The 25,524-nt window shown below is 40.0% G+C and overlaps 1 protein-coding gene across 2 annotated transcripts in view; it reads left to right on the top strand.

Annotated features, from left to right (window-relative positions):
* The window catches only part of GPATCH2 (G-patch domain containing 2), a 134,602-nt gene that overhangs the window by 80,500 nt on the left and 28,578 nt on the right, over positions 1–25,524 (top strand). For both annotated transcript variants that reach the window (XM_044426858.1, XM_044426781.1), the window contains exons 6-8: positions 324–391; positions 4,665–4,704; positions 10,960–11,030. In XM_044426858.1, coding sequence (XP_044282793.1) covers positions 324–391; positions 4,665–4,704; positions 10,960–11,030 — 179 coding nt within the window. The remainder of the gene's footprint in view (positions 1–323; positions 392–4,664; positions 4,705–10,959; positions 11,031–25,524) is intronic.

Raw genomic sequence — 25,524 nt, 5'->3', positions numbered from 1 at the left:
AAATTTAGAAAAAAGAATGGCTGTTTGATCATAGTCTCTTCAGGATACATGAAGAGACTGCTTATAAATCTCTGACTGGTTTGGATTTGGCATCAGCATCAAGCATGAGAACTTTCATTATAGCTTTGTGCGCATATGTGTGCACATGCACACTCTCTCCACACATACGCATATGGGAACAAATGGTCAATAACTCCTTTATACTATATGTCTTATTGATGGTTCTGGTGTTTGAATAGATACTTTGTATGCAGTACTTACTGCTTAAACCTAAATTTCTCCATATAACTTATAAAACTTGTTTATTTTTATACTTCCTTTAGATAACTACTCCGGGCTCATGCAGTAATAAGAAATCTGTACATTTGTCCCAGGAGTCTCATCACCATGAGTAAGTAGCCATGTCTCAGCTATTGGGCGGTATATAAATAAATACATACATATATGCATACATGTCAGGGTTCTCATTACTTCTGCTTAGTTTAAATTTGTCCTTGTTTTAATTACATCTTGAATCTTGCCCTAATTGCCCAGTCTGTCAAGACTATTTGAAATTCTAATCATGTACTTTGAGCATGTACAGTCCTTCCCACTACTGGCATTTGTGCATGGATGCCAAAATGGTGCTCCTTGTACTGTTTCTTTCAGTGCATAGCATATTTCACATTCTCCTTCATAAAACTAGGAGTGTGAATAAGGAAGAAACAAGGCATCATATCTTACATGCAGCTGCCCATCACTGCTTGCTTCTTTTGAACTTCTCCACTGAGTGTAAGTTAACACACAGTGTTATCCTGTGTTTTTGTATATTGTTGCTTATTTCTTGGAAGCTGCCCCGAGGCTTATGCGAATGGGGCAGCATACAAGCACTCCAAATAAATAAATAAATAATCAATCAATCAATCAATCCTGGGGTAAGAGAAATGCATATGAGCTGCTTTGCACGATTTAACAAAGAGTCTTGTTCCTTCCTAAAGATGAATACGTTTATTTTGGTATAAGTCTTAATGGAATAGAATACAATTCATCAGATGCATTTTCAAAGATGTAAAATGCCCAGAAATTTTGAAGCCATGGAAAAATATGAGGGTTTCATCCCCAAGGGCTTGTAAAAAACAGACACTTATGGAAATATAAAAAATAAGCAATATGTAAAGTCACTTAGTTAATTTAGGACATCCTTCACAACATGGTACATTTCAGGTATTTTGGATGTTCCTAAAGTCATATTATATATAACTTAGTTTGCTTATAAATTAACATTATATGTAAATACTGTAAAAATAAACTCATTAAATTTGTAATTACTGACTAAATAAACTATGCCTTTTAATTTAATATAGCAAACATGGTGTGTTTATGAGCAAACCAAGTTATTCACATTATGTTTAAGGTTCTTGTTTTTTGTCTCAAAAAGGAAACCTCACCAAGTAGTCCCGCAAACTTCTGAATCATCTTAGAAGCCAGCAGAAGCAGGAAGAAGTAGATGTTCTTCCTGATGTACAACATCTGTTCCTGTTTGTAAGGAAGTTTAGGACATTTTCTAAACCTGTCCTTGATCCAAAGATGGGTGTGAAAAGCTGGACAGTAACGAAAGCTGTCAGGAAGAAAACTGATGTGTTCAAAACATGGTTCTGGAGGAAAGCTTTGCAAATACCCTAGATCAACAAGAACAAACAAGTGGGTCCCAGAGCAAATCAATCCAGAGCTTTCCCTAGAAGGAAAAATGACAATACTGAGGCTTTCATACTTCAGACACATCATAAGAAGGCAGCATTCACTGGAGAAGACAATCATGCTAGGTAACTCAAAGCCAAAAGAAGAAAAGCACTAGATGGATTGAATCCATAAAGGAAACCATGGCCTTGAAATTAGAATTTCTGGATTAGATTGTCATAGATAGGACATTTTGGAGGGGTCACAATAAAACAGACAACTTGACAACACTTAACAACAAAAATGACATCATAGGGGGCTTATTGTAGTTGAAGCAGTTAATAGGTTTTATAGCATTCCCTACTTGTGAGGTCTGACTGAGTACTGAGTATTAAAAACTGTGTCATTGAGTTTTGTAGACAAAGGTTCAGAGTTACCTTTTTAAAAAAGAAACATAGGCAGAATAACTTATCTGCTGTTCCATAACATCTGGTGAAAGTGATGTGGTATCCTACAGGTTAGGTTCCCCACCCCACAAGGACAAATGTGGGTTTTAGAACTACATTAATTGACTGCTACAGCTTCCAATTCAAACAAGCACCAAAACAGTGGGCTGCAAAACTGGCATGTATACACATTTTCTTTCATATTGTGGTATGGAGACTTCACTTCACATGTTAGGAACTAAGCAAAAATTATAGATCTACTGTATAGATCACTCACATCCTCACATGTCTGTCAGTAATATATACAGTAGATCTATAATTTTAATAAGGAATTGAATAAATAATTATGTTGGGAATCTTAAAGGAAGAATTAACATTTTCCATAATGGCTTCATTATTTTGAGACATTTTACATCTCTAAGTCTTTCTGTAAATGTCCTCTTATTACATTATGCTTGTAATTTTTGAAAACACACCCTGACATTTGTAAGCTAATGAGCAATTCTGCATGTCATGCTAATCCACCCTGGGAATAAGTCATAGTAGCTAGGAGGCTTTTTGGTTACCCCTAATAGACAACTCAGTGGCTTGCCGGGGCTTGTTTCTCCTTCAGTACTTATCCCAGGAGTCTTAATGGCAGAAATCCTCATTTCTTCATCTCCTGCGGCAACACCCTTTCTACAATGGGTCCACTGGGGTTGCCATATCACAAGGGAAAACTCTCTCTATCCTCCCACATCAGCTCACCAAAGGAATTTACAGTTCTGAGCTCATATGAATGCAGGGCCACATTTGCTAGCTTTAAATAAATAAATTTAGAACACTTGCACAACTATCAGGAACATGATTACCTGTCTGCTACTGAGCCCCACATAGCCATATCTCCTTCTGGACAGTGGCCTTGTCCATGTCATCTCCACTTTAGTACTTCACTAGCAAAGCTGCATTTGATTACCACAAGGAAGTAATTTTCTTCACCCGTTTGAATGTTGGAATGTGTGTGCAATTTTTATGGGGAGATACTGCACAAGTGCACAAGACCACATGTCTGCTATTTAGCTAAGCATACCAATATCCTCCTCTTATCAATATCCTTGTCAATTTCATCTTCCATTTCAGAATTTCTTTGCTAGCAATCACCTTTTAAAAAAGGCTGCTACATATTCTACTCAAATAATAACATCTACATCAAAGCTCCTTCTCTCCTACAGCTACCAGCTCCTTTTGGCCTCCTCCTGCTTTGTGTGTGTTGCTTCCCTTCTTCCTTCCACTAGTCTCTGTTAGTAGCTGTCAAATATACATGAGGATTACAGAGCAGTGAGTGGAATCGCTCTGCATATGCAAATGTCAAAGTAGAGCAGGAACTGAATAGGTAGAGATGCACACATTTCAGGACAGACAAGTGATGCAGATTACTAAAATATACATTCCATGGCTCTCTGGTCATTTCTGACAACCCTGATGAAATTGTCAGGCTGGGTTTGAAGGTTACAAGAAGCCATCTTGAAAACAAATCACTCTAAATATTCCTACTACAAGCCATGTGTTCTCAGTGAGGGTTGTTTGTGAAAAACAATCCATGATGGAAAAACTGCTTCTGATTCAGACATCATGTTGTGCAAGCACCCACAAGAACAACCACTTTGGCATAGCTTGATGTGTGAACCAGGTCCCTGAATTCCTGCAATCAGATAAAAAGCCTAAGCAGTGATACTGACATGGGCTTAACGCATTTTCCTTCCTCTTACTAAAAAACATTGATTGCCTTTGTTACCTACTGATAATTCTGCAATTAATTTTGCAGTTTGTGCTTAAGAGCACCTGAAGCATCTTGACCCCAAGCTTGTTGAGCAATAAGAGCCAGTCCAAATCACCCCATGGAGTGACTAAAAGGGGAAAAAATAGTCATGAACTGCAGTGTTATTATGTTAGTTCTGTGGAGTGTAAAAAAGATATGTAATACATTTGATTTTTCATTACTACTACTATTATTATTGCTATTACTATTATTATTGGACATTAAAGCTTTCACACTTACCTGAAAGTAAGCATCATCAACTGGCATTAAATACTGTGTTCAACACTACGTGAATGGTCATAGGATCATATAAGCAAGTGTGTATGTAACAGGGCATAGGCCTTAATCCAAAACTGTAAATATGAATAAACATGTTTCTGTTAGACATCCACACTTTTTAAAGTTTCCATTATATAGTAATCAGAACATTAAATTTTAGTAGCATGAATACAGTCAAAAATATCATGAAAATGGTGTAATATATAAAGAATTGTAGAATCTGTGGCATGAAACTCTTTCAAATTGATTTAAATATATATCCACTTGTCTAAGCAGTAGAAATGTGTGGAATGAGATACATGCCTATGAAAACTGCTACAGACCTTGAGAGTTCTGTAAAATATCCTATTTAAATAAATCATAGCCAAAGGCTACATTTTTCTAGTGGACAATAAAATACCCGAGAGCACGCACAGGCTGGTCATATGACAGCTCGTGCTTCAGCTAGCTGTGTTACTAAACCTTTTTTTTTTTCCCTCCCATAGCCATTGGTTTAGCCCTGGGGCTAGGAAGGAACATAGCCAGGTAAGAACCACTTTGATCAAGAACAGTTTATTTCATATATTTGAGGAATTTAACTGTCGCTTGTCTGGAGCAACAGAAGCACCAGTTTGTGAAAGAAGTATAACGTCTTCTGATTTCTACTGAAAACTGCTGAAAGTATTTAACAACATGTAGCCCTGTCAAAAGCTGCATGGGCATAATTGTACATTCTCAGCAGTCATCAGCACACACATTCTCTCCAGCATTATACAGCAAATGATATGGGCAAGCTCCCACATGTGTTTCCTCCTTCAGATATTATTCCCCCATGTATTCAAAGAAGGAGCAAGGCTCTGTGCATTGTCTCTGTCCCTGCTGACACCAGCCCTGACCTTTACACATTGACTGAAAACACTTAGTATTCTGTCTGCCATTAGGTGCTCTGCACAATCTGAGCAGCCAGTTGTAAGCACATTGAACCAAACATGGGACTTTTGGACCTTTCCCCTCAGGACACGTTGGTCATGTGGGAAGCAGATGAGGAGGGGAAATGTTGGGAACGGGGGGGCCCTGCCCTCCTCTCAGATTGTTTATGGATGTTCACGAAGGTGGCATAAAAAAGGCCATTACAGTACTTTGTTTCACTTTAAATGTTCCCATTATCTTGGATACATGACAAAAACATATTACCAAGTCACCACAAAGATTTTTCAGCCTAAAATTAAAACCAGGCTAGACAGTAAATATTATTTTGGAACTGATGGCCTACCTGCAGCTGCTGCTACCAGTGTCCTCTTTACCGTTATTGTCCTGCTGCTACTTCGGTTAACCAGGATAATGAAGAGTTCATAAAGGATCTCTCCAAACAGAATGGCAAATGTAGTCCAGTTCAAGTAAGTATAGTGATGTGCACTGGGGCAAAACCTCCTAGCTTTTCATGGAGGCTGAGCTAGAAAGAGATTTGGGCATTTTGATTTGTAACTCAATAGGAATACAAACCAAGTGTACATCAGGTAAGAATTGTGTGAGTTCCATGCTAGTGACAATTAGTAGGACTGGGACTCAGGCAATCTGTATTGTAGTCCCTGCTCAGCCATGCAGCCAAATGGATAACTTTGAACCAGTCACATACTCAGCCTGACCTATCTCGCAGGGTTGTTGTTGTGGGGAATAAGATTGAAAGCAGCAGGAGGAGAATGATAAAATCCTCTTTGTGTTCTTAAAAAGAAAAAAAGACAAGAATATAAATTTAATAAGTAAATAAAATCAAACTGCTAATGTCAGAATAGCTTTATATAATCCTGTAGCTCAACCACACTTGGAATTCTTCCAGATATGATAGAACTGGAAAAAGTGCTGAAAAGATTAAGCAAAATGTTCAGGGGACTGAAATAACTCCTTTGCGAAGAAAAGTTACAACATTTAGGGCAATTTAGTTTAGAAAAGGCATGAGCACAGAAACATTAAAAAAGCCATGCTGGATCAGACCAAAGGTCCGTTAGTCCATGAACACAGTGGCAACCCAGCTGGACACAGGATTGCTGAAGCAGAACGTGCATGATCACCACTTGCCCAAGCTCCTCAGCAGCTGGTGCATGCAGGCATGCCACCTCTGGTAAAGGAGACAACACACAAGGCTAGTAGCTGCTGATAGCCTCCTCCTTCATGAATCTGTCCAATCCCTTTTTAAAGCCATCCAGATTGGCACTTTCTGTGGCAGCAAATTCCATAGTTTAACTGTATGCTGTCTAAGTACTTCTTTTTATCTGTCCCAAATCTCCCACCAATCAGTTTCTTGGGATGACCCTGGGTTCTAGTGTAATGGAAGAGGGAGAAAAATCTCTTCTACACCACTTTCTTCACACCATGCATTATTTTAAACACCTCTGCCATGTGCTTTTACTCACCATTTTCTTAAGCTAAACAATTCCAATTGTTCTAGCCAGTTCTAATGGGGGAGTTGCTCTAACCCCTAGATTATTTATTGCCCTTCTCTGTACTTTTTCTAACTCAGTAATGTCCTTTTTCAGGTGAAGTGACCAGAACCAAATGCAATGTTCTTAGTGTGATCATAACGAAGATTTGATTATGGAGAATAAGATCTTGGCAGTTTGTTTGTTTGTTTGTTTGTTTAGAGAACTTCTATGCCGCCCCATTCGCCGAAGCCTTGGGGCGGCTCACAATCATAAATAAATAAACACAGTATAAAACAGTATAATTTAAGTTGCCCTGGCCAAATAATAAAATAAATAATATTAACAATTAAAATAACGCTTGAATAAAAAGGTCTTCACCTGGCGCCAAAAAACAAATAACGACAGCGCCAGGCGGACCTCTCTGGGTCCGAAAACAGTTCTATTTTCTGTTTGGTTCCTAAGTATGCCTAGCATGAAGTTTACCTTTTTCTACTCTGTCACTGCTAACTCCTTTGGGATTATTTTCCCAAGGTGCATTACTTTACACTTGCTTATATTGAACTGCATTTGCCATTTTGATGCACATCTCCCAGCCTGGAGAGATCCCGTTGGGGAGGCCCATAATCCCTTTGGTTTTAACCACCCTAAATAGCTTAGTGTCATAATTTCAGATCATTTATGAATAGGTGCATGGTGAAGGTTGAAAAACATTGGTCCTAATACAGAACCCTGTGGGACTCCTAAGTGTGACATCTCTCCACTGGGAGAGATTGCCATTTATTTTATCTTTGAAGCAGTTCACCTAGAACAGATGTTAATGGGCCTGTAATTCCCTGGTTCTCGTTTTCAAATCTGTGTTACATTTTCCATTCTCCAGTCCTCCTGTACAAAGGCTGGATTTAGGGACATATTAAATATTTTGGTAAGAAGTTTCCCACATCAAGAAAGTGGGGGGGGGCATGATAAGATGTATAAAATGATGCATGGTATTAAGTAAATAGGTAAAGTTTTAATTCATTCTCATACTTTTAGAACCCATCCAGTTAATCTAAATGGTGGGAAATTCAGAAGAGATAAAAGGAAATGCTTTTTATTGTGAAGCCATAGTTAAAATCTGGAATGCACTTCTACGGGCTGTAGTGGTGGCCACTGATTCAAATGGCTTTTTTAAAAGGATTAGATAAACACAGGGCAAATAGTAGGAGAGGACCACTTGTTAGTTTTCAAGAAGCATATGATTGACCATAGAAGTGGGAGAAATTTACTTTCTCTTAATTTTCCAGCAAGTACAATGGTATATCTGGTAACTCCTTGTTGTTCTGCACCTGCCTTCTAAACTACTTATCCTTTGGTGAACAAGTGCAAAAGTACCCACATGAGTGAGGTTCAGAATTTTACTTGGGAATGTTTAAAAGCAAGGATAAGTTAGTATTTTTAGTACATTTATATCCTGCTTTTTGGCCATGGAGCTCAAAGCTGCATACATACTCCCTTCCAGGTACTGACCAGACCAGGACCTGCTTAGCTCCAGAATGCTTAATGCATGCTATTTTCCCCAGGTGAGCAGACAAGTCATAAATTTCAGGGCTGTTTACAGTTTAATAAACTAAAACTACAAGATAATTGATAAAGGAATCTATGTTATATAATAACACGATTGATCTTTTTTGTTTTAGATTTGTAAGTATAGATGTGTTCAGTCAGCTGGAGATATAAAACAGAGACATAAACAAAAGTAAAGCCCCAGGCAAGCATTTTAATATAAATTATACTGGGCTTTTCTCCTCACAGCAGTAGCACAAAAGGCTAGGTTTGGGGTATCTCAGGCTCAAGGCTCTGTCTGACTGACATGGGCTGTCTAATTAACTTTTGACTCAATATTGAAACAAATAGTATAAATATCCATGTTCATTTCTAACATTAATGCAATACATTAATGTTAAGGATTAGTTTCTTTGTTTTGCTGGAAAATTTACATCATAAATTTTCATCATAACTAAATGGAGATAAGCAGTGCATTCATGTCATAAATTGGGCTTCAAATACAATTTAGAAACCTCACCTGAGACTTCTTTTGATTGAGGGGTTGGCCTGCAGACAGGTCTTTTTGGTATCTATGGTAATAGTAGACTTGGAACATTCTTCAGTATGAGATTTATAACTCAAGGTCCTGGGGTAGGGGTGTTAAGGATCTGGCATCATTTTCTTGTGACAGAATTTGCAATCTGAAATCCAATTTCTTTCTTTAAAAAATCAATAAAAACTTCCCTTAAGTACTGGTTCAACCATTTGGCTACCTCATTTGGCAATTGAATTCTATTCAACTTTATTTAAATTAATGTTGCTTTACTGTTTTGAGATTATTATTTTCTTGTTTTTGTAGTGATTTTGTAGTTGTGCCTTTCTTTGCTCACAGTCTACAAGTACCAGGCTTTTAAAAACTCAGATTTTTAATAATAACTAATCATAGGGTTTAATCTTGAATAGATCTTCAATTCTATGAACATTCTTTGTTTTCATTTGAATAACAAGGGTCACAGCAATCCTTAATAAGGAGTGATGAGATAAATCTACTTTCTCATTCAAGTCCTGCCAGATCACTTTAGCCATGGTAGAAAAGCAGGGGAGGCGGATCTTTGTTTTTACATTTTCCCCCACTAAACCAATGGTGATGAGATGGAACAATTAACTACACCAGCTCCACAGTGCTGGCTGGCTCCCTGAGCACTGTGGGCAACACTGTCCAGCAGAGCTATGCAACTGTGGCAGCAGCAACACCAGCAGCAGCGTTCCTCTTTGCTGGCAGAGGCCAGTAGAAGGTACTAACATGCTGCCTTCAGCCCCTCTAGCCTTCAGACATCAGGGGGTTTGGGTTATGCTCTTAGCTATGGAGTTATTTTTCAAATCCTCTGTTCAAATTAATTATTGTTTTCATATGAAATATTTATAGCTTATAGAAGTTACATAACTAATAATTCACTATCTATTAGAGCTGTGTTGCATAATAGGTCCCTGTCCAGAAATATGGGAAAGCCATGGGAAAGGCGTGTCAGCACCTGAAAATCATCTGGGGAAGCTTTTCTCCGAGTGCCTTGGGTACATTATTCAGCAGTAAGGGAGAACACTTTTTTGTTTGTGATGCCCCAGTTGCAGAATACCCTCCTCAAAAAAGGTGCAAAACACCACAATAGTTTTGGCATCAACTCAATTTAACTAATTGTTAATTAATTGTTTATTTTTTGTCAGTTCTAAACGAAGACAATAGAATTTATTGCATTCATTTCTGTAAACATATTTGTATATTAGATTTACCATGGTATCCTCTGAGATAAAGGACAATTCAGAAAGTTTTAATGTATCAATGAAAAAAAATGACTTTTTGTTGTTTTTTAAATTATTATTAAGAATAAAGTAGGGTTTTAGTGTATATAATACGTATTCATTTTTACAGCAACACTCTCTGATAGACCACTGTTAGCCCCATTTTAGACCGTTTGTATTTGAATTGGAGCATCTCAAATCATCAACTGCTTATTTAAAATTCAGGGAGATAGTGATATTATATTTCTGATTTGTATTTTTTTAGGCAAAAGTAAACCAGATTTCCAGAGAATTCTGGCTTACTGTGGAAGACTGTGTACAATGTACATAACCTATTTGCACTCTTCTGGTCCCTGGGAGCCACTGAACTGGGGTGGTTCTCTCCCTGCCATTTGGGAGCTGCTAAACCTCCAGATGTTTTTGAAACCTCTCATCAACCCTAGCCAGTGAGGCCAGTCTTCAGGGACGGTGGCAGTTGTACTCCAAAACTTCTGAAAGGACCTGATTGCCTACTCCTATACTAAACTGATAAGGAATAAATAACTTAAGTGTGTAATTCAGAGCCCGAACTCCAGGATTGTTCATCCCAAACAAGTTAGCATATGTAAAATAAGAACAAACCCTGAATGGATTGGTTATGGTACAACATGCTGGAAGCCCCAGCTCAGGCAATATGGCAAGCTATTCATTGTTAATTTAGGGCCTGCTATACTGGGAGTAGGATGCGCCAACATGCAGCTCATCCACAGTAAGCCGAGATTCTCCAGAATTCTGGTTTATCCATTACATCTGAATATACCTGAAATTTTTACTGCAGTATAGGGCTTTCTTTATCAGAATACAATTATGGAAGAATAAGGAAAAATCAGAATTCGAGTTGTGTTTTTACTGTATTGGCAACTTGGATACGTTTTTTCAAGACTGTTTTTTGTTTGTTTGCTTGCTTGCTTGTTTGTTTTTAAGAAGCATTGTACAAAAGCATGAAAGGCTTAGAAGTACTTATTTCTTAAAATGCAAGCATTAGATTGGTTTTTATGTAATTTTTGAATGTTTTGTTTAGCTTCAACTCCTGCGGGACAATCGATCAGAGAGAGGACACAAGAAAAACATCTCAGTGAAAACAGCTAGCAGGTAAGTTTAATATGCAGTGCAGTTTACATTTCAGGTAACATTTGGATTCTAAGCTAATATTTTACCTAGTAGTTTAAGTGCTGCTCTAGGTACAGTACGGCAGAGAATGTGTCTGTGTCTAATTAGGACTCATCTACTGAGGTCTGATTAAAGTGATCACTGTTACTGACTCTCACTTGAGTTTTTAAGAATGATTCCAAAAGATACATGGGTACAGATACCACTGCTTATAGTTCTAGGAATTTCATAATTAGAAGAGGAAAATTGTGCATACAAGGAAAATACCCTGGGCATTTAGTTGCATTGAATAAGAAAACTTTTGTGTGTCTCTGTGATACTCACATATACGTACATGAGAACTGTTCTGTTTAGATTCCATTGATGGTTGTGCTGATGTCATTTTCATAACTGGGATACCTGTCTTCTAATCTGTTAGTACCACAGCCAGGGTTTAAAATGAACACTTTTATTTCCTTCCCCAAATTAAAAATTAATTTCTCTACTTACTACCTTTTCTTCACAAGCATCCCACATGCTAGTCCCTCTTTGATCTTGTTCATGGCATTAGAAATGAGCATTGCAGTGTGAATTGGAAGTTCACCAAAAAATTAAGGCACATATTTCATGGCTAGTTGATCCATTACTAAATTTATTTTTCCAAAATGTTGCTTTCTGGAGGAATGGAAAATTTCTGCAAGGGTATTATGTGGGTATTGAAGGATTAATTTAAATTTGTATCTCTAACTTTTCTCACTATCTCATTTTCTTTTAGCATATCTAGCCTAATTGATCTCAGGACTATTTTGATGATATCTGACTAAATAATACTTATATCTTTATGTGATTATCTTTAATTTTGGTATTAACAGTAGCCAATATCAACAGGTAATTAAAAACTGTGGGGTGGAGAGGATCTCAGTGGAAGAGCTGAGAACAAAAATTTCCATTATGCCTGTAGCAAGCTTTTTCCCATCAGGTTGGTGGGAAACCTCTTTCCATCTGAACAGAGCTTGTTCATTTTCTTCTGATGATGCAGATGACTATATTTTGTTACACAGATGTGACAAATAGAATTACAGCTGCTCTTTATTTGATCTTCTAAAGAGGCAAAGATGTGCGAGTGTTATGCCTGCTCCCTTTTTCCCACCACGTCATCTGTTGTTTGGGAAGCAGTCCTAATGTGCAGTAGATAGAAAATTATTTGTCGTGTTGTAGGATTGCCAAAAATAAATGAAACCATTAATTACTACATTTTTTGAGCAGCTGTTAATAGATTGGGGTAGGAAAACTGAACATTACACTTACTGGTTAATTACCAGAACTATAATTGTTTAATGTGGCTTTTGTGGAAAATAATGACAGCACCAAAGGAGTGAATGCAGATTGTATACAACGTGAACAAATCATACCTTAATAGCAATATATCAGGATGTTTTTACTTGATGTTTTAAGAAGCTGATTGCATTCTTCCTGCCTACAAAAGGGTCCAACTAGGTACAAAATAGTTTCATGATCTCTGAGCTAGGAAATTCCTCTGAGGAGAGCAAAATGTAGGTAAGTAGAATAAAGGCAAATTGAGACAGGTGCAAGGCCAGATCTAGATAAATGTAGGACCTAAACTGTAAAATTTCTGAAGTGTTGAAGGCTTGAGGGGAAAAATATAAATTTTCAGGAAAATTCTTAGCACTCTTCACAGATCTAAACCTCCTGGATTATTTTAGGAAGAACAATGTTTCCTCTAAACTTGATTTCATGGCTTATTCACCATGAACAACCCATGAAGAGAATCCATGGTTTGTTGTTGGGCTAGTGAAATACAAGTTGTTCACCTTAGTTTGTTATCTTGGCTAGGTTCAAACAACACAATCAACCACATTTTAACAAGGACCCATGGTTCAGTGACACCTCACCCTCCATCCATAGTCTATCCTTGTCATCTGATCCTAGTAATTGACTGTTATTGCATCGAACCACAGCAAGTCCCCAAACACAAGACTGTATAGAGCAAAATCCAAACTGTCAAGAATTCATATTTTATTCACACTGTAGAATATGGTATTCTAGTCTCACTTTTAGGAAACTGAGTATGATTTGAAGCATTCAAATTTGTAAAAGATGCATTCCATCAATCATTTTAATGAATAATGGAATAAATAACTACTAGGAATATTAGAAGATTAAAGCATATTTTCCTCATGTCTTCAAAATGTCTAGAAATTATACATCTTTGCCTCTCTAATCTTCCTATAAATGTCTTCTTATTACAGATTTTTTAAGAAAATATATTGGAATAGTAAAGCTGGGTAGCAATTTGTTACCACCTTGTCTTAAACATTTTCTTCATTTTAAACTAAAACACTTCTTAATTCAACACTTTTCAATTGGAAAGTTATCCTAAAAGGTCCTTGTGGAGGGAATCTTCCTTCTCACCCACCCCTAGAAAATGCTGCTTTTTTCTTGTCTCCCCCCCACCCCTTGACTCTTCTCTACGAATGGCCAACCAGGTCATGAGGAATCAATCAACTGGCTGTTGTAGTGATGGGAATGGGGTTTACAGTCATGCTGGAGAGGAGAATATTGTTCTGCAGCCTTTAATATCTCAGCTCCAAGGGGCAACAGCGTACAAGCCGGAAGTGCTCAAGTTAATTCTGTCTGACTCCCTACAAATAAGAAATGTGATTTTAAAAAGTAATAAAAAGGATTTTAAAACTCAAAAAGCCTTGCATTGCTGTGGGCATTGCTGTGGACTTGCTTGAGCACACCTGTTTGCATAAGATAATTTTCCTTTCCCTCCTCCTCCTGCAGGCCCCATGTTTCCCCAGTTGAGGGACAGAGGTGGGGGAAAGGAGAATTACTGCCCACTTCTGCTGAAAGAAGCTGTTCCATTACTGGAAATTGCTGACTGGATAGCACTTCAGTCTTTGTGAAATATGGTCCAACACTACCTAAAATGTTTTGCTGCTTTTCTACTGTTGTAATTATTTTAGTAGCCTTTTTAATAAATTATTTAAACATATTGTGAAGAATTATACAGGGAAGAAAAGAGACCTTCAGTCCTGTAACACTCAGAAAAGTATAAAGTTTATTTATACAGAGTTTTAATTACTGTGGCATTATTTCATAGACTTCAGAGTCTGCACAGTTTAGTTTTTCTTTTCCAGTGAGTTATGCTGGACATTTGTTCTACATACCACATGCATTTTTTTCCTTCCTGAAATTGCTAAGCTGCAAAGTTGATCCTTTTGCACAAGTTGGATGTAAAGCTTTTGTACAGCTTTTGTACATTTTCCTTTTCTTTCCTTTCATTTTTCCTTTCACTGTTACCACTAAGGTATTTTTCAACATCCAGTTAGGAATAGCTTGATAGGGATCTAATATGGATTTTTCAATTGAAAAAAAGCTTCTCAAATTTGATAAATCAATTGTATTTATATATGCTGTATTTTTAAAGTATTTATGATGAACTTTATGGGCAGTGTTATCTATTCTGCTTGCTCTATTACACCTGCAGGACCAGCCACTGTTAGAAGGTAACATTTCCTAAAGTAGCCTCAGAAAGAAACCAGAACACAAGACAGGACAACTCAATGAAGCTTCTCTTTAGGAGATGCTGTGACCTCCTCCATTTCAGAAACTAGCATTTTGACACATTTGCAGTTGCTTTAAGAATTGCTAGCTTCCTGTATCATTACTGAGGCAGCATTTGATATTGCCATGTATGTTCAGAGTCTAATTTCAGACATCCATCAACAAATCAAGGAAACATTAGAAGCAGAAACAATTACTAGTTTATCTGCAACAATTTGTGTAATACAAATTCTAGTTTTAGTTTTCTCAGGAGAACTGAAGCAATAGGATTGTAGTATCCAGATCTCATTTTCTACTTTACTAAGGTCTGAATTACATATCCTTATTCTGAATTATTCTGTGGTATGCCATAATACGTATTTTAATTAGAATTGTATATGACAAACTTCTAGAAATGAATAAAGTCCCAGACAAAAACTAACAAAACACTAATGATAGGAGTCAATTTCTACAAGAATGTTTGATTTTTTTAATAATTGCATTTTCTCATTTTAATTTTTCGACTGGGATGTCCTGAATATTGTGCTCTGATCATGTGGATTTAACAAACAGATTTGTGTTACCTTTGACTTGTTTGTGAAACAAAATATTGGTTTAGATTTGTCTTTGTCTAATTCATATACTTTTGATCAATTCCAACTCATGCCCAATTATATTACATTGCATTAACATAATTCAACAGATGTTGATATTTAAATGCTTTCTGGCATTCACATCTTGGACAGCTGTCTTAGAGCTTGGGGAAAAGGCAAACATTTAGAGTTAAATGCTGAACATATGCTTAAATTACTAATTAGAAGCAAGTAAAAACAATGCATTATCCTTTCTGAGGACAGTAAGACTCTAATACAGATATTTTTAAAGACTTTTTGGCTGGCATAAAGTTTATGAGTCTTTGGAGGCAAGGTGGTGCAGCACATTTTGAAAAACTGTACAATGGGACATCATTTCCCAGCTGGCTTTTGTTCTCTAAAAATTGCAATCTTTTTACTGCAGGTAAATCTCCAACAGCCTCTGAATCTGAGTAAGGTTTGGAACAGCTAGGAGGTGTTAGAGTACTGTGCATTGAAATAAAAGAGCCTACTAGCAAGAAAAAAATGCATTTTTTCTTTTTCCTAGTCACATTGTGTTACTATTCCATATAAAACAAATGTGTCACCATTAAATCCCCAATCTTAACATACTGGCATTATATGAAAGGAGTTTGACAGGACTGAATTGTTCTATCACATCTGTTTAACATTGAATTTAAAAAAGGAATGGTCATAGCTCTTTTTGGTTTATACAGTTGTATTCTCACTAGTGTGAAAGCAGATGTTTCAGTGTGTGTTACTGTGATGATGTCATTGTTATAGCAGCCTGTGGAAAGGTTGTTCAAAACAACCACACACATATATTCTGAAGATGATTTTAGAAATAGTGGTTTACTTTTGTCATCATTCAGTATGGCTTATTCTGCATGTTGCCAGCAAGAGCTAAAATACAGGAAAGTAAATGAGAGAGACTCTCTTAAGGAGAAACACAATAGGAAATTGCATGGTGGATTATTTATTGATATATTATTTACATTTGAGTCCACCAAATGCTCAGTATAGCATTTAAACTTTGGGGCAGGTTAGAATGAGTGTCATAGCCAAGGACAGCCAGTGACCCTCATAAGTGCAACATGATTTGAACAGGGTTTCTGACTTTCAAACATGAGAGCCTACTCACCCACTTCAGTGTATAGCATAGTGTAAGAACAAATTTGAGATGTTTTTCAAGTGACCTATCTGATACTTTTTTCTAATTGCTTAATGTTTTAACAATACTTTAAAACTCTTTAAAATTTTCTGAGTCTATGAAGAAGGATGTTTTTAAGTTATATGAAAACTTACTGTTTTGTATGCCTTATGACAGCGGTACTGAACCACCCTCCCCTGGCTAGATAAGATCAGTGGGTATGCCTCTGATCATTCTGTGTCTCTTCTGTAAGAATGGAGATCACACTCTCTTAACGTGGAGAAAGGGATTTGGGTGGCATTGGGGGAGCAGCTGACTTTATTCCTGCCTTCACTTTGCAATGTAAAACAAAGAGAAATATAATTCAACATTTCCTTAAGTATCTAGTTCCAATAATTGATCACTGTAATTAGTATGCATCAACATTTCTATCCTCATGCCCTTCAGAGATTACTCAAAGCTACCAATATCAGCTCTTGTTGTTTCTTTAACATCTGTGAAGTGAAGCAACTAGTTACTGTCATTCCTTGCTAAGTAGGTTTGGATAGATTTGGATGTAAGGAAAAGTATTTGTTCCTAGTATGTAGCCTGAATAAGAAATTTCATGCTCTCTTCAGTTTCCAACCCTCACACATAGAAAATTATGTACAGTTTGCCAAGATAGCAGCTGTCAAAATTACATCTGTAGACATTAGAACTGCAACTAGCATTCTGCACTGGAACTGCCAGAAAAAATGTTCTAAACTTTGTTATGAAAGATACATGAGATTTCTGACATTTGATTTGACTGAACAGTCAAAGAAGTAAGACATGAAATTTCAACATCTGGGTTTCTTTCCCTTTATCTCTGATCATTTAAAAGAAGCAAGCATCATGTTTCTAAATATTCTCCATGAGTAGAGAATATGAAGATTCTCAGAGAATTAAAAAGGAACCTCAAACTGCTTAAAGAAATGCATTACTGAGTACTACTAAAGTGTTGTTTTAAAGGAGATTATTGTTTGTGGGATAGCTAGTACAGTTGCAGAGAAGGGTCCACACCAGCAAGAAATTCTATAGGCACAATATGAAAGAAAATGTGTGAGGCTGATCCAAGCTAAGCCAACATACATTTTCTCTTATTGGAATGAAAAATTATTTAAAAATTAAGAGATTTGGCATGTGAAGCATCAAGCATTAGGTATCCCCAAACATCTTTTTGTTTGGTTACTGGAGCCCGGATGTGTTGGTTTACATTGTTGACAAGAAAGTGACATAAAAAGCGCATAAACGTGGCTCTGGTTGGGGTCGCTTTCAAGTTGCCATTGTGAGTGTCATGGTGGTGTGCCTAAGTGAAAAGCTGCCTGTCATTCCCAAGTCACTTCCCATATTCCTAGCTTTGTAATATAACACCTAACAAGGAGTGCAGAGAGCAGCAGTCTGGTTATATCCTTAGAATAAATTGCGTGTTTTCTACCTTTCATTTCAAGCAGTTGTGGTGGCTGCCTCCGAGTTACTCTGTGAACAGAAATCCATTATGTGAATGGCAGTAGAAGGGCACAGTATATCATCATATGGGCTGCACACATATAACATGTGGAAGAGTGTCTATGTTTGCATCAGTAATTTTAGAATTATAGGATAATATAACTAGACAATGCTGCATTTCAAGGAACTTGTTCTATATCAACCATCTCTGTTTTTAACCATTTTAATTTTCTTTCCCTTGTTTTTGCATCTGAGAATGACAAATCTTCACTGCTCTCATGATTTTATATCTTCCTTTTTGAATTTTTTCCCTTTTGTTTTGTGTTTTCCCCATTATTCTTTATACAGATGACCTATATAGGTAAAATTGTAATGTGGCAGAAGGAGAAAAAAGATATATATTTATAAGATATGTATATCTTGTGATCTATCACCACTCATTCTTTTCAAGATAGAAGTCTACTTTTAAATTGGGCTTTAAACCCTTCAAATTGGGTTTTAAAACACAATTTAAAGTAGATTACCATCTTGAAAAGAAAGAGCAATAGATCATAACATGTACATATATTTTATAAGATCTTTGAAAAATGGGATGACATAAAATTTTACAGAACAGATGCTTTATAAACAACAGTTTATAAGACCTTTATAAACAACACTAAGACCTTTTCCTTTCCTTTTTCTTTTTGAGAAGACCAGTCTTAAAACTTAAGCTAGAAGAGCTTAGTCACTTTTTAAAGCAGGCAATTATTGAAAATGACCCATTGAACATCATGCTAAACTATAGTTTAATGAGATGAAAACTAGCCACAGTGCACCTTGCGTGCATATATTTTCCCTTTCCTCTCACATGCCAGTATGGCCACATAGAAGAGTTCAATAGTTTTCACTTCCATTTTTTCTCATCAGCTTCTGGTATAATTCAAAATGACACTGACAGCTTCCACGTAACAATAAACTAGAATTTTGTTGCATGCTGCCCATTCACTTCCATTTGGCTCCTCCTGCCCACAGGAGTAGCTAAACAAATTACACAATGCCAGACCATGCTTTATTTAGTTTATGCCTAAACCAGGATCTCTGGCTTATTGTTTCCCAGGATCCAAAAGACACTAAGAACTCTGGCTATAGCTCTTGGTTCTGACTTTTTTAATTGTAGCAGAAAAACAAATTTTAAAAGATGAAGATGGTAAAATGCACATGTATTATTATTTAGTAATAACTTTTCAAGAAAACCTAGATTTTATGAAAGCTTTGAGAATTCATCTAGGTTTCATACTAGTATCAGCTGTTTGATCCCAAATCCTATCATTATTTTTATTAGCAGCAGCAGGATTTCCCAGTCACTAAATTTGTACTATATCCCGAGACATCAATTCCTTCAATATTTGTGTTGTAGACAAAGAAAATATATTGTTTCATATTACACTGGGCTCCATGCATGACAATGCTGACCTTCTCATTTCCTAATTGAAGAAGATGCTTTCAAAGATTTGATTGCAATACTAGAACATGATGCTGAGTGGGGGAACTGTAGATTGAACACCACTATATCCAGCCATGTATGTTAATGAAATGTAGGATAGCAATTCCTACTTATTTTGCTATATTTCCGTCCTGCCTTCCTAGGTATAATTGGGCTGGGGTGCTGAGAGAGGAATTTCTGTAGGTGCAGCTTCTCAAAACTTTAATGTGCCAAAATTCTGTCATGGAAAAATGCTAATATGAGCAATTTGTCATAATAACTGAGAGCCTGTGGCTATGGGACAGCATATAAATGCAATAAACAAACAAATTGCAGGAATTGGTCTCTTTTCTCCCAAAATTCAGCATTCCAAGATGGATACTTCAGTCTCTGAGGCTGAACTGGAGGAAAAGACAGGGTCAGAATGTTTAGCTGAATTGCCAAGTTCAAGCAGGCGCAAGTTAAACAAGTGGCTGGTGAAAACCAGGTCATTTCTACTCTGTGGGGAACCATTGTGGAACACAGGTGATCAGAGGAGGAGGGGTGACTATCTCAGCTTCATGGTCCAATACCAAGTCTAATGACCAGCTCAGTTATGCAATGACTAGCTTTCCTGCCATCTTTCCACAAGCAGCGCAAACCCCCCTGAGAGTGGGGCCACTCTGTTTGGTGGGGAAGGGAGGAGGAGAATTCAGTTTGGAATCAAAGTTCATATGGGAAAGAACTGACACTTCAAATGAGAAGGTGCTACCTTGATGAATGTGTCTTGCTAATGACCTTTAACATAATAATGATCGTAGTTGTAAGCCTTTCATCCAAAAACGAGAGGTTGAGGGAGGAGATACCAGCCCATGACAGTGAAGTGTCCATGCTTAGAAACAGTGTGGCACTGATTATTAGAGGCTGGGGCCCACATGTCCTGCATACATATTTCCAGAGCCTTCTTATTGGCTGCTGCAGGGACTGATGGTCTAGGGTTATGTGGTGACTATGAGCTGCCCAGAGGTGCTGTGGCACAATTGGGTGGCATACAAATGCTTTAAATAAATAAATAGAAGTATCCTTGGTCTGATCCAGGACGGCAGTATCAAACAGAGAGAAGGAAGAAATAATGTCATCTTCTTCGTCGTGGCCTCTGTGCATCACATATATGGGTGCTGTGCCTGCGCAGTGCCTTTGGCCGGAAGATTGCAAGCTAACGGTTTTTTGGCAGGAAAGCTCCGCTCCCCCCCCACCCATAGCCTATAAAGAGCGGAATGTCTGCCATTTTGTTCAGTCTTTGTGACCGCCGTCCGCAGTGCCTCGTGCCACTTTCACTCTCGCTCTGACCGTTGCTTGTCTAGCTTGTTCTTCTTCTCGATTGTTCTCTCCCAGTTGTTATAGCCCCGGTATTTCTTCTAGTTCTTGCAGTTCTCTATCGTTCTACCTTCACTTCGATCTTCTATCAAAAAAACCAAAAACAGTAAATAAATAAATAAATAAATATACACACACTTACCCTCTGTACTATCTCCTTTTTAATCTTTCTTGCGATGGCGCAGCAAGCGGCTTTCCGCAAATGCGCGGAGTGCGGGTCTAAAATGTCTCCGACCGACCTACATGACCTATGCCTCCTCTGCTTGGGGAAGGGGCATAGGACTGATAAATGCTCTCACTGTCTGGCCTTCTCTAAGCAGGCCAGGAAAAACCATGAGAATCGCCTGCGGAGGCTCTTGTGGGACCGGGCTCTCATGCAGTCCGATCCGCTCATTGCTGCTCCGAAGTCTGGCTCTGCTTCAGTGGCTCCACCCTCACGCCCTTTGGACGAAGACGCATCTGCCACGGTGGTTCCACCTGCTTCTCCCAAGAAAAATCATGAGAAGCGCAAGCATGCCGAACCCGACAAATTGGCAGGCCATAAGAAGGCCAGGAAGGAGAAGGCTCCTAAACCTCCAAAAAAATAGAAGGATCCGGAGCATCCTCGACACCGAGACTCGGATTCGATGGCCCCCTCGGTACCAGCGGCACTTACCGTACCGACTCCACCCGACCCGGTACTTCAGGCGGCTATGAGGGTTACCCCTCAAGGGTCTCCTTGCCATGTGGCTGACCTTCCTGCTGGGCCACTTCCAACTCTACAATGAGGCTCAATTTCTGATGGGGAAATTCAGGATTCCCCCCCTAGGGCTAGGTCGCCCACACCTATGCCCACAGCCACTCTGGAGGTGGATGTAGAGATGTCCCAGCCTAGGAGACGGAGGAGTCACTCTATGGAGCAGCGCTCTGAGGGATGACATTGCGCATACTATCAGACCTGGGGTGATCTGCTCTCCATCGGATACTATCCCGCTCCTAGGGGTCGGTCTTTGCCACCTTCCCGCGACCGACCACAGTCCTCGGGCCCGAGGCATGCATCCCCAATACCTCCTTGGGATGGAAGTAGCCAGTCTTTCTCTCCAGCGGAGTTCTCATCATCGGCTCCCCTGTATTATGGTGCTGATTCGGAGGTCGATTCAACCTCCCCTGACGTTGCTGCGACCTCCCAGGGCCCTGCGTCACCGGATCGCATGTCTCCTTCACGGAGCTGATGTCCCGGCTTGTCCAGTCCCTTGACATTGACACCGCCCAGCGTCCGGGACCTACTGTGGACGAGTTTTATGACGTCCGCGAGGAACAGTCCACATCGATCATCCTGCCGCTGATCACCACCTTACAACAGGCGATGACGCAGCCCTGGGACTTGCCCTCTCACCCTTAACCCACATCTCAGAGGTACGAATCCATGTACCGGGTTCGGGAGGAGGACATTCCCTTCCTCCTCCGCCACCCCAAGCCGAACTCGGTCGTGGTGGAGTCCTCCCAAGGCAGAGAGGCAAGAGGTCACACTGCGCCAAGGGATAAGGAGGGACGAAAGATCGACTCCCTGGCCAGGCAAGTCTACGCTGCCTCAGGCCTGGGGCTGCGTATCTCCAGCTACGAGACGACGTTGGCGAGGTATCAATACTTCATAATGTAACGCCTCCACAACGTCACCTCGACCCTCTCGGACCACCAGGGCGACCTGGCCAAGGTCCTCATCAAGGAGGCGATGCAGGTTGCTGTCCAGCAGTTGTCCACAGCCAGGCACCATGTGGACACAGACTCGAGGGCCTTGGTCGGTGCCGTTTCACTCCGGAGACAAGCCTGGCTAAGAAATTGTAACTTCCCGGAGGAGACTAAACGTCGGATTGAGGAAATGCCCTTCGACTGGTCCGGGCTTTTCCACTCGCGCACAGACCACAAGTTAAAGAAACTACATGAATCCCGCATGATGGCACGCAGGATGGAGCTACAGACCCAGACCAGGCGTAAGTGGTCACGGACTCGTCCATCTTATAGGCAGTCCTACCAGCCTAGACAGCAGCCCCAGCACCAGCAGCAGCAACAGCAGCGCCGCTGTCCACAGCCTCAGCAACGCTATCAGCAGGCCCATCACCGTTTCGACGATAGGAGACAGCGTTGATGGGACTGGCGAACCATTCCTCTGATCCCTTCCATTCCCACCCCCCTCTCATCTGGAAGCCGACTCCCCATTTGGGAGTCCATCACATCTGATTGATGGGTATTGTCCATCATACAGCATGGCTATCGGATAGAACTCGACATCGTTCCTCCATCGAGTCCGATCCGGTTTACATCATGCTTGCCGGTACTGCTCGATGAAATACAACAACTTCTTTGTAAAGGAGCAATTCGTCAAGTAACCCCACCTGACGGACTCCACAGATTCTACTCCAGATAGTTTACAGTCCCGAAGCGGTGGTCTATGTCCAATTTTGGACTTATGTAATCTGAATCGATTTATCGTGACAAAAAAGTTTCGAATGACCACCCTTCAAAATATTTTGCCGCTGCTAAGGAAAGAGGATTGGTTCACCTCATTGGATTTGAAGGACGCCTATTTCCACATTTCGATCCACCCGAGTTATAGGCGTTTCCTTCGTTTTTCTGTTGTACCCCATTTCTACGAATTTACAGTTTTACCTTTTGGACTGGCCACTGCTCCGAGAGTGTTCACCAAATGTATGGTCCCTGTCTGCGCTTTCCTGTGCCTCCAAGGCATACAAATTTACCCGTATCTTGATGATTGGCTGCTAATGTCCCAATCTAGGGAAGGACTCCTCGCATCCATCCGTACAACCTGTGCCTTGTTAGATGATCTGGGTCTGTGCATTAATACCGAGAAATCTTCTCTTCTTCCGGCGCAAACGCTTACCTTCATTGGAGCCTGCCTGGATTCGATGTTGGGAAAAGCCTTCCTTCCTCGGGACAGACAGCAGACTCTTGCTCGCCACATCCATCGAATGCGATAAGACGGGACGGTCCCGACAAAGTCCATCCAGAGGATCCTGGGACATATGGCTTCCTCAGTCGCTGTGGTGCCACATGCCAGACTTCAACTCTGTCCGTTACAACTCCTCTTCAACAAGATGTTCCACCCACAGAGAGACCCACCGTCGAAATGGATTCGAATCCCATCCTCGGTGCTCCATTCTCTACTCTGGTGGTCGGTCCCAGTCAATCTGACTGTTGGGGTTCCCTTCAGGCGCCGATGTCCTTCGATAACCCTCGGTACCGATGCATCTCTTCTGGGAGGGAGAGCAATATGCTCCGGCCTATACACCCAAGGCACGTGGAATCGTCTAGAATCCTCGAATCATATCAACTTCCTGGAGCTGCTGGCAGTATTCACGGCCCTACGTTCTTGCGAGGATTTTTCCAACATCGGTTTGTTCAGATAATTTCAGACAATATGGCCACCATCTTCTATCTGAACAAACAAGGTGGAACAAAGTCCCCAACTTTGGCCAGACTTTCAATGAAAATTTGGAACTGGTGCATTCCGAGAGACATTACGCTGATGGCAGTCCATCTGGCTGGTACGGACAATGTGCAAGCGGACCTCCTCAGCAGGCACATGTTCATCTCTCACGAATGGGAACTAGATCCTCAGACACACAATCATCTCTTTCATCACTGGGGGTTCCCCGACGTGGACTTGTTCGCCACCCAACAGAACAAGGTGTGCGATGCTTACTGTTCGAGAGCGGGAATCAGGGACGGATTGCCTTTATGATTCCCTGGAACAACCTGAACTTTTACGCCTTCCCTCCAATCCCTCTTATGATGAGAGTGATAGTGAAGATAGTATACGATCGGGCCACGGGGATACTAATTACCCCTTGGTGGCCACGCCAAGCTTGGTTTGCGACACTGTTTGACATCTCTCGCGGGGAATGCCTCCATCTACCACTGCTTCCGTCCCGCATAACCCAACAGGGCAGTACGCTTCACCATCCAGATTTACTGTCATTGAACTTAACAGTGTGGCGAATCCAATAGCTACCATTGCGCCATCGGTATCGACGACAACTTCAAGTGGTTCGAATCCTGCCGTTGAATCCAGTGGGTTCGGCGTTTCCTCTTCATTTCCTCCTTCTGTACCATCGGATTCAAGGATTGATCCATCAAATCCAACCATTGGCAACAGTTGATTTACGTCTGGTTTCATGGAAGACAGCGTTTCTTGTTGCGGTTACTTCAGCCCGAAGGGCCAGTGAGCTCTGTGCTCTCCGCATAGACCCTCCTTACCTGAATTTTCACAGAGAAAAGGTCGTCTTGCGCCTCGATCCGTCTTTCTTCCCAAGGTGGCCACATCTTTTCATATGGGACAGGATATTATCTTACTTGCCTTTTTCCATCTCTATCAACTCCGTTAGAAAGATTGTTGCACTCATTTGATGTTTGGCGCTGCTTAGCCGCCTACAGATCAAGGACTGAATCTATTCGATGCTCAAATAGACTATTAAATATTCCACCAGAGATCAAGGCACTCCAGTCACTCCGCAGAGACTTTCCAAGTGGATAGTCCATACTATCACTTTATCCTATCAACTGGCTAAGATTGAATTACCCACAGCTCCTCGAAGCCATTCGACTAGGGCTGTTGCTACCTCATCTGCCTTCGCATTGGGGGTCCCGATTGATGATGTATGCCGAGCTGCTACTTGGGCGAACCCTTGCACTTTCGCCAGACATTATCGTCTGAATGTTTGGGCTCAGCAAGATTGCTCCTTTGGCAGAGCCGTTCTTTCATCTATTCTTCATTGAGGACACCTCCCCTCCTCCTTTTATGGTAAGCTTGTTAATCTACCCATATGTGTGATGCACAGAGGCCACGACGAAGAAAAGCAGGATGCTTACCTGTAACTGATGTTCTTCGAGTGGCCATCT

The sequence above is a fragment of the Varanus komodoensis genome, unplaced genomic scaffold (genome assembly GCF_004798865.1).
Source record: "Varanus komodoensis strain SLA01 unplaced genomic scaffold, ASM479886v1 scaffold1, whole genome shotgun sequence".
Lineage (NCBI taxonomy): Eukaryota > Metazoa > Chordata > Lepidosauria > Squamata > Varanidae > Varanus > Varanus komodoensis.
The sequence above is the reverse complement of the archived record's forward strand: the minus strand, read 5'-3'. Positions and strand labels throughout refer to the sequence as shown.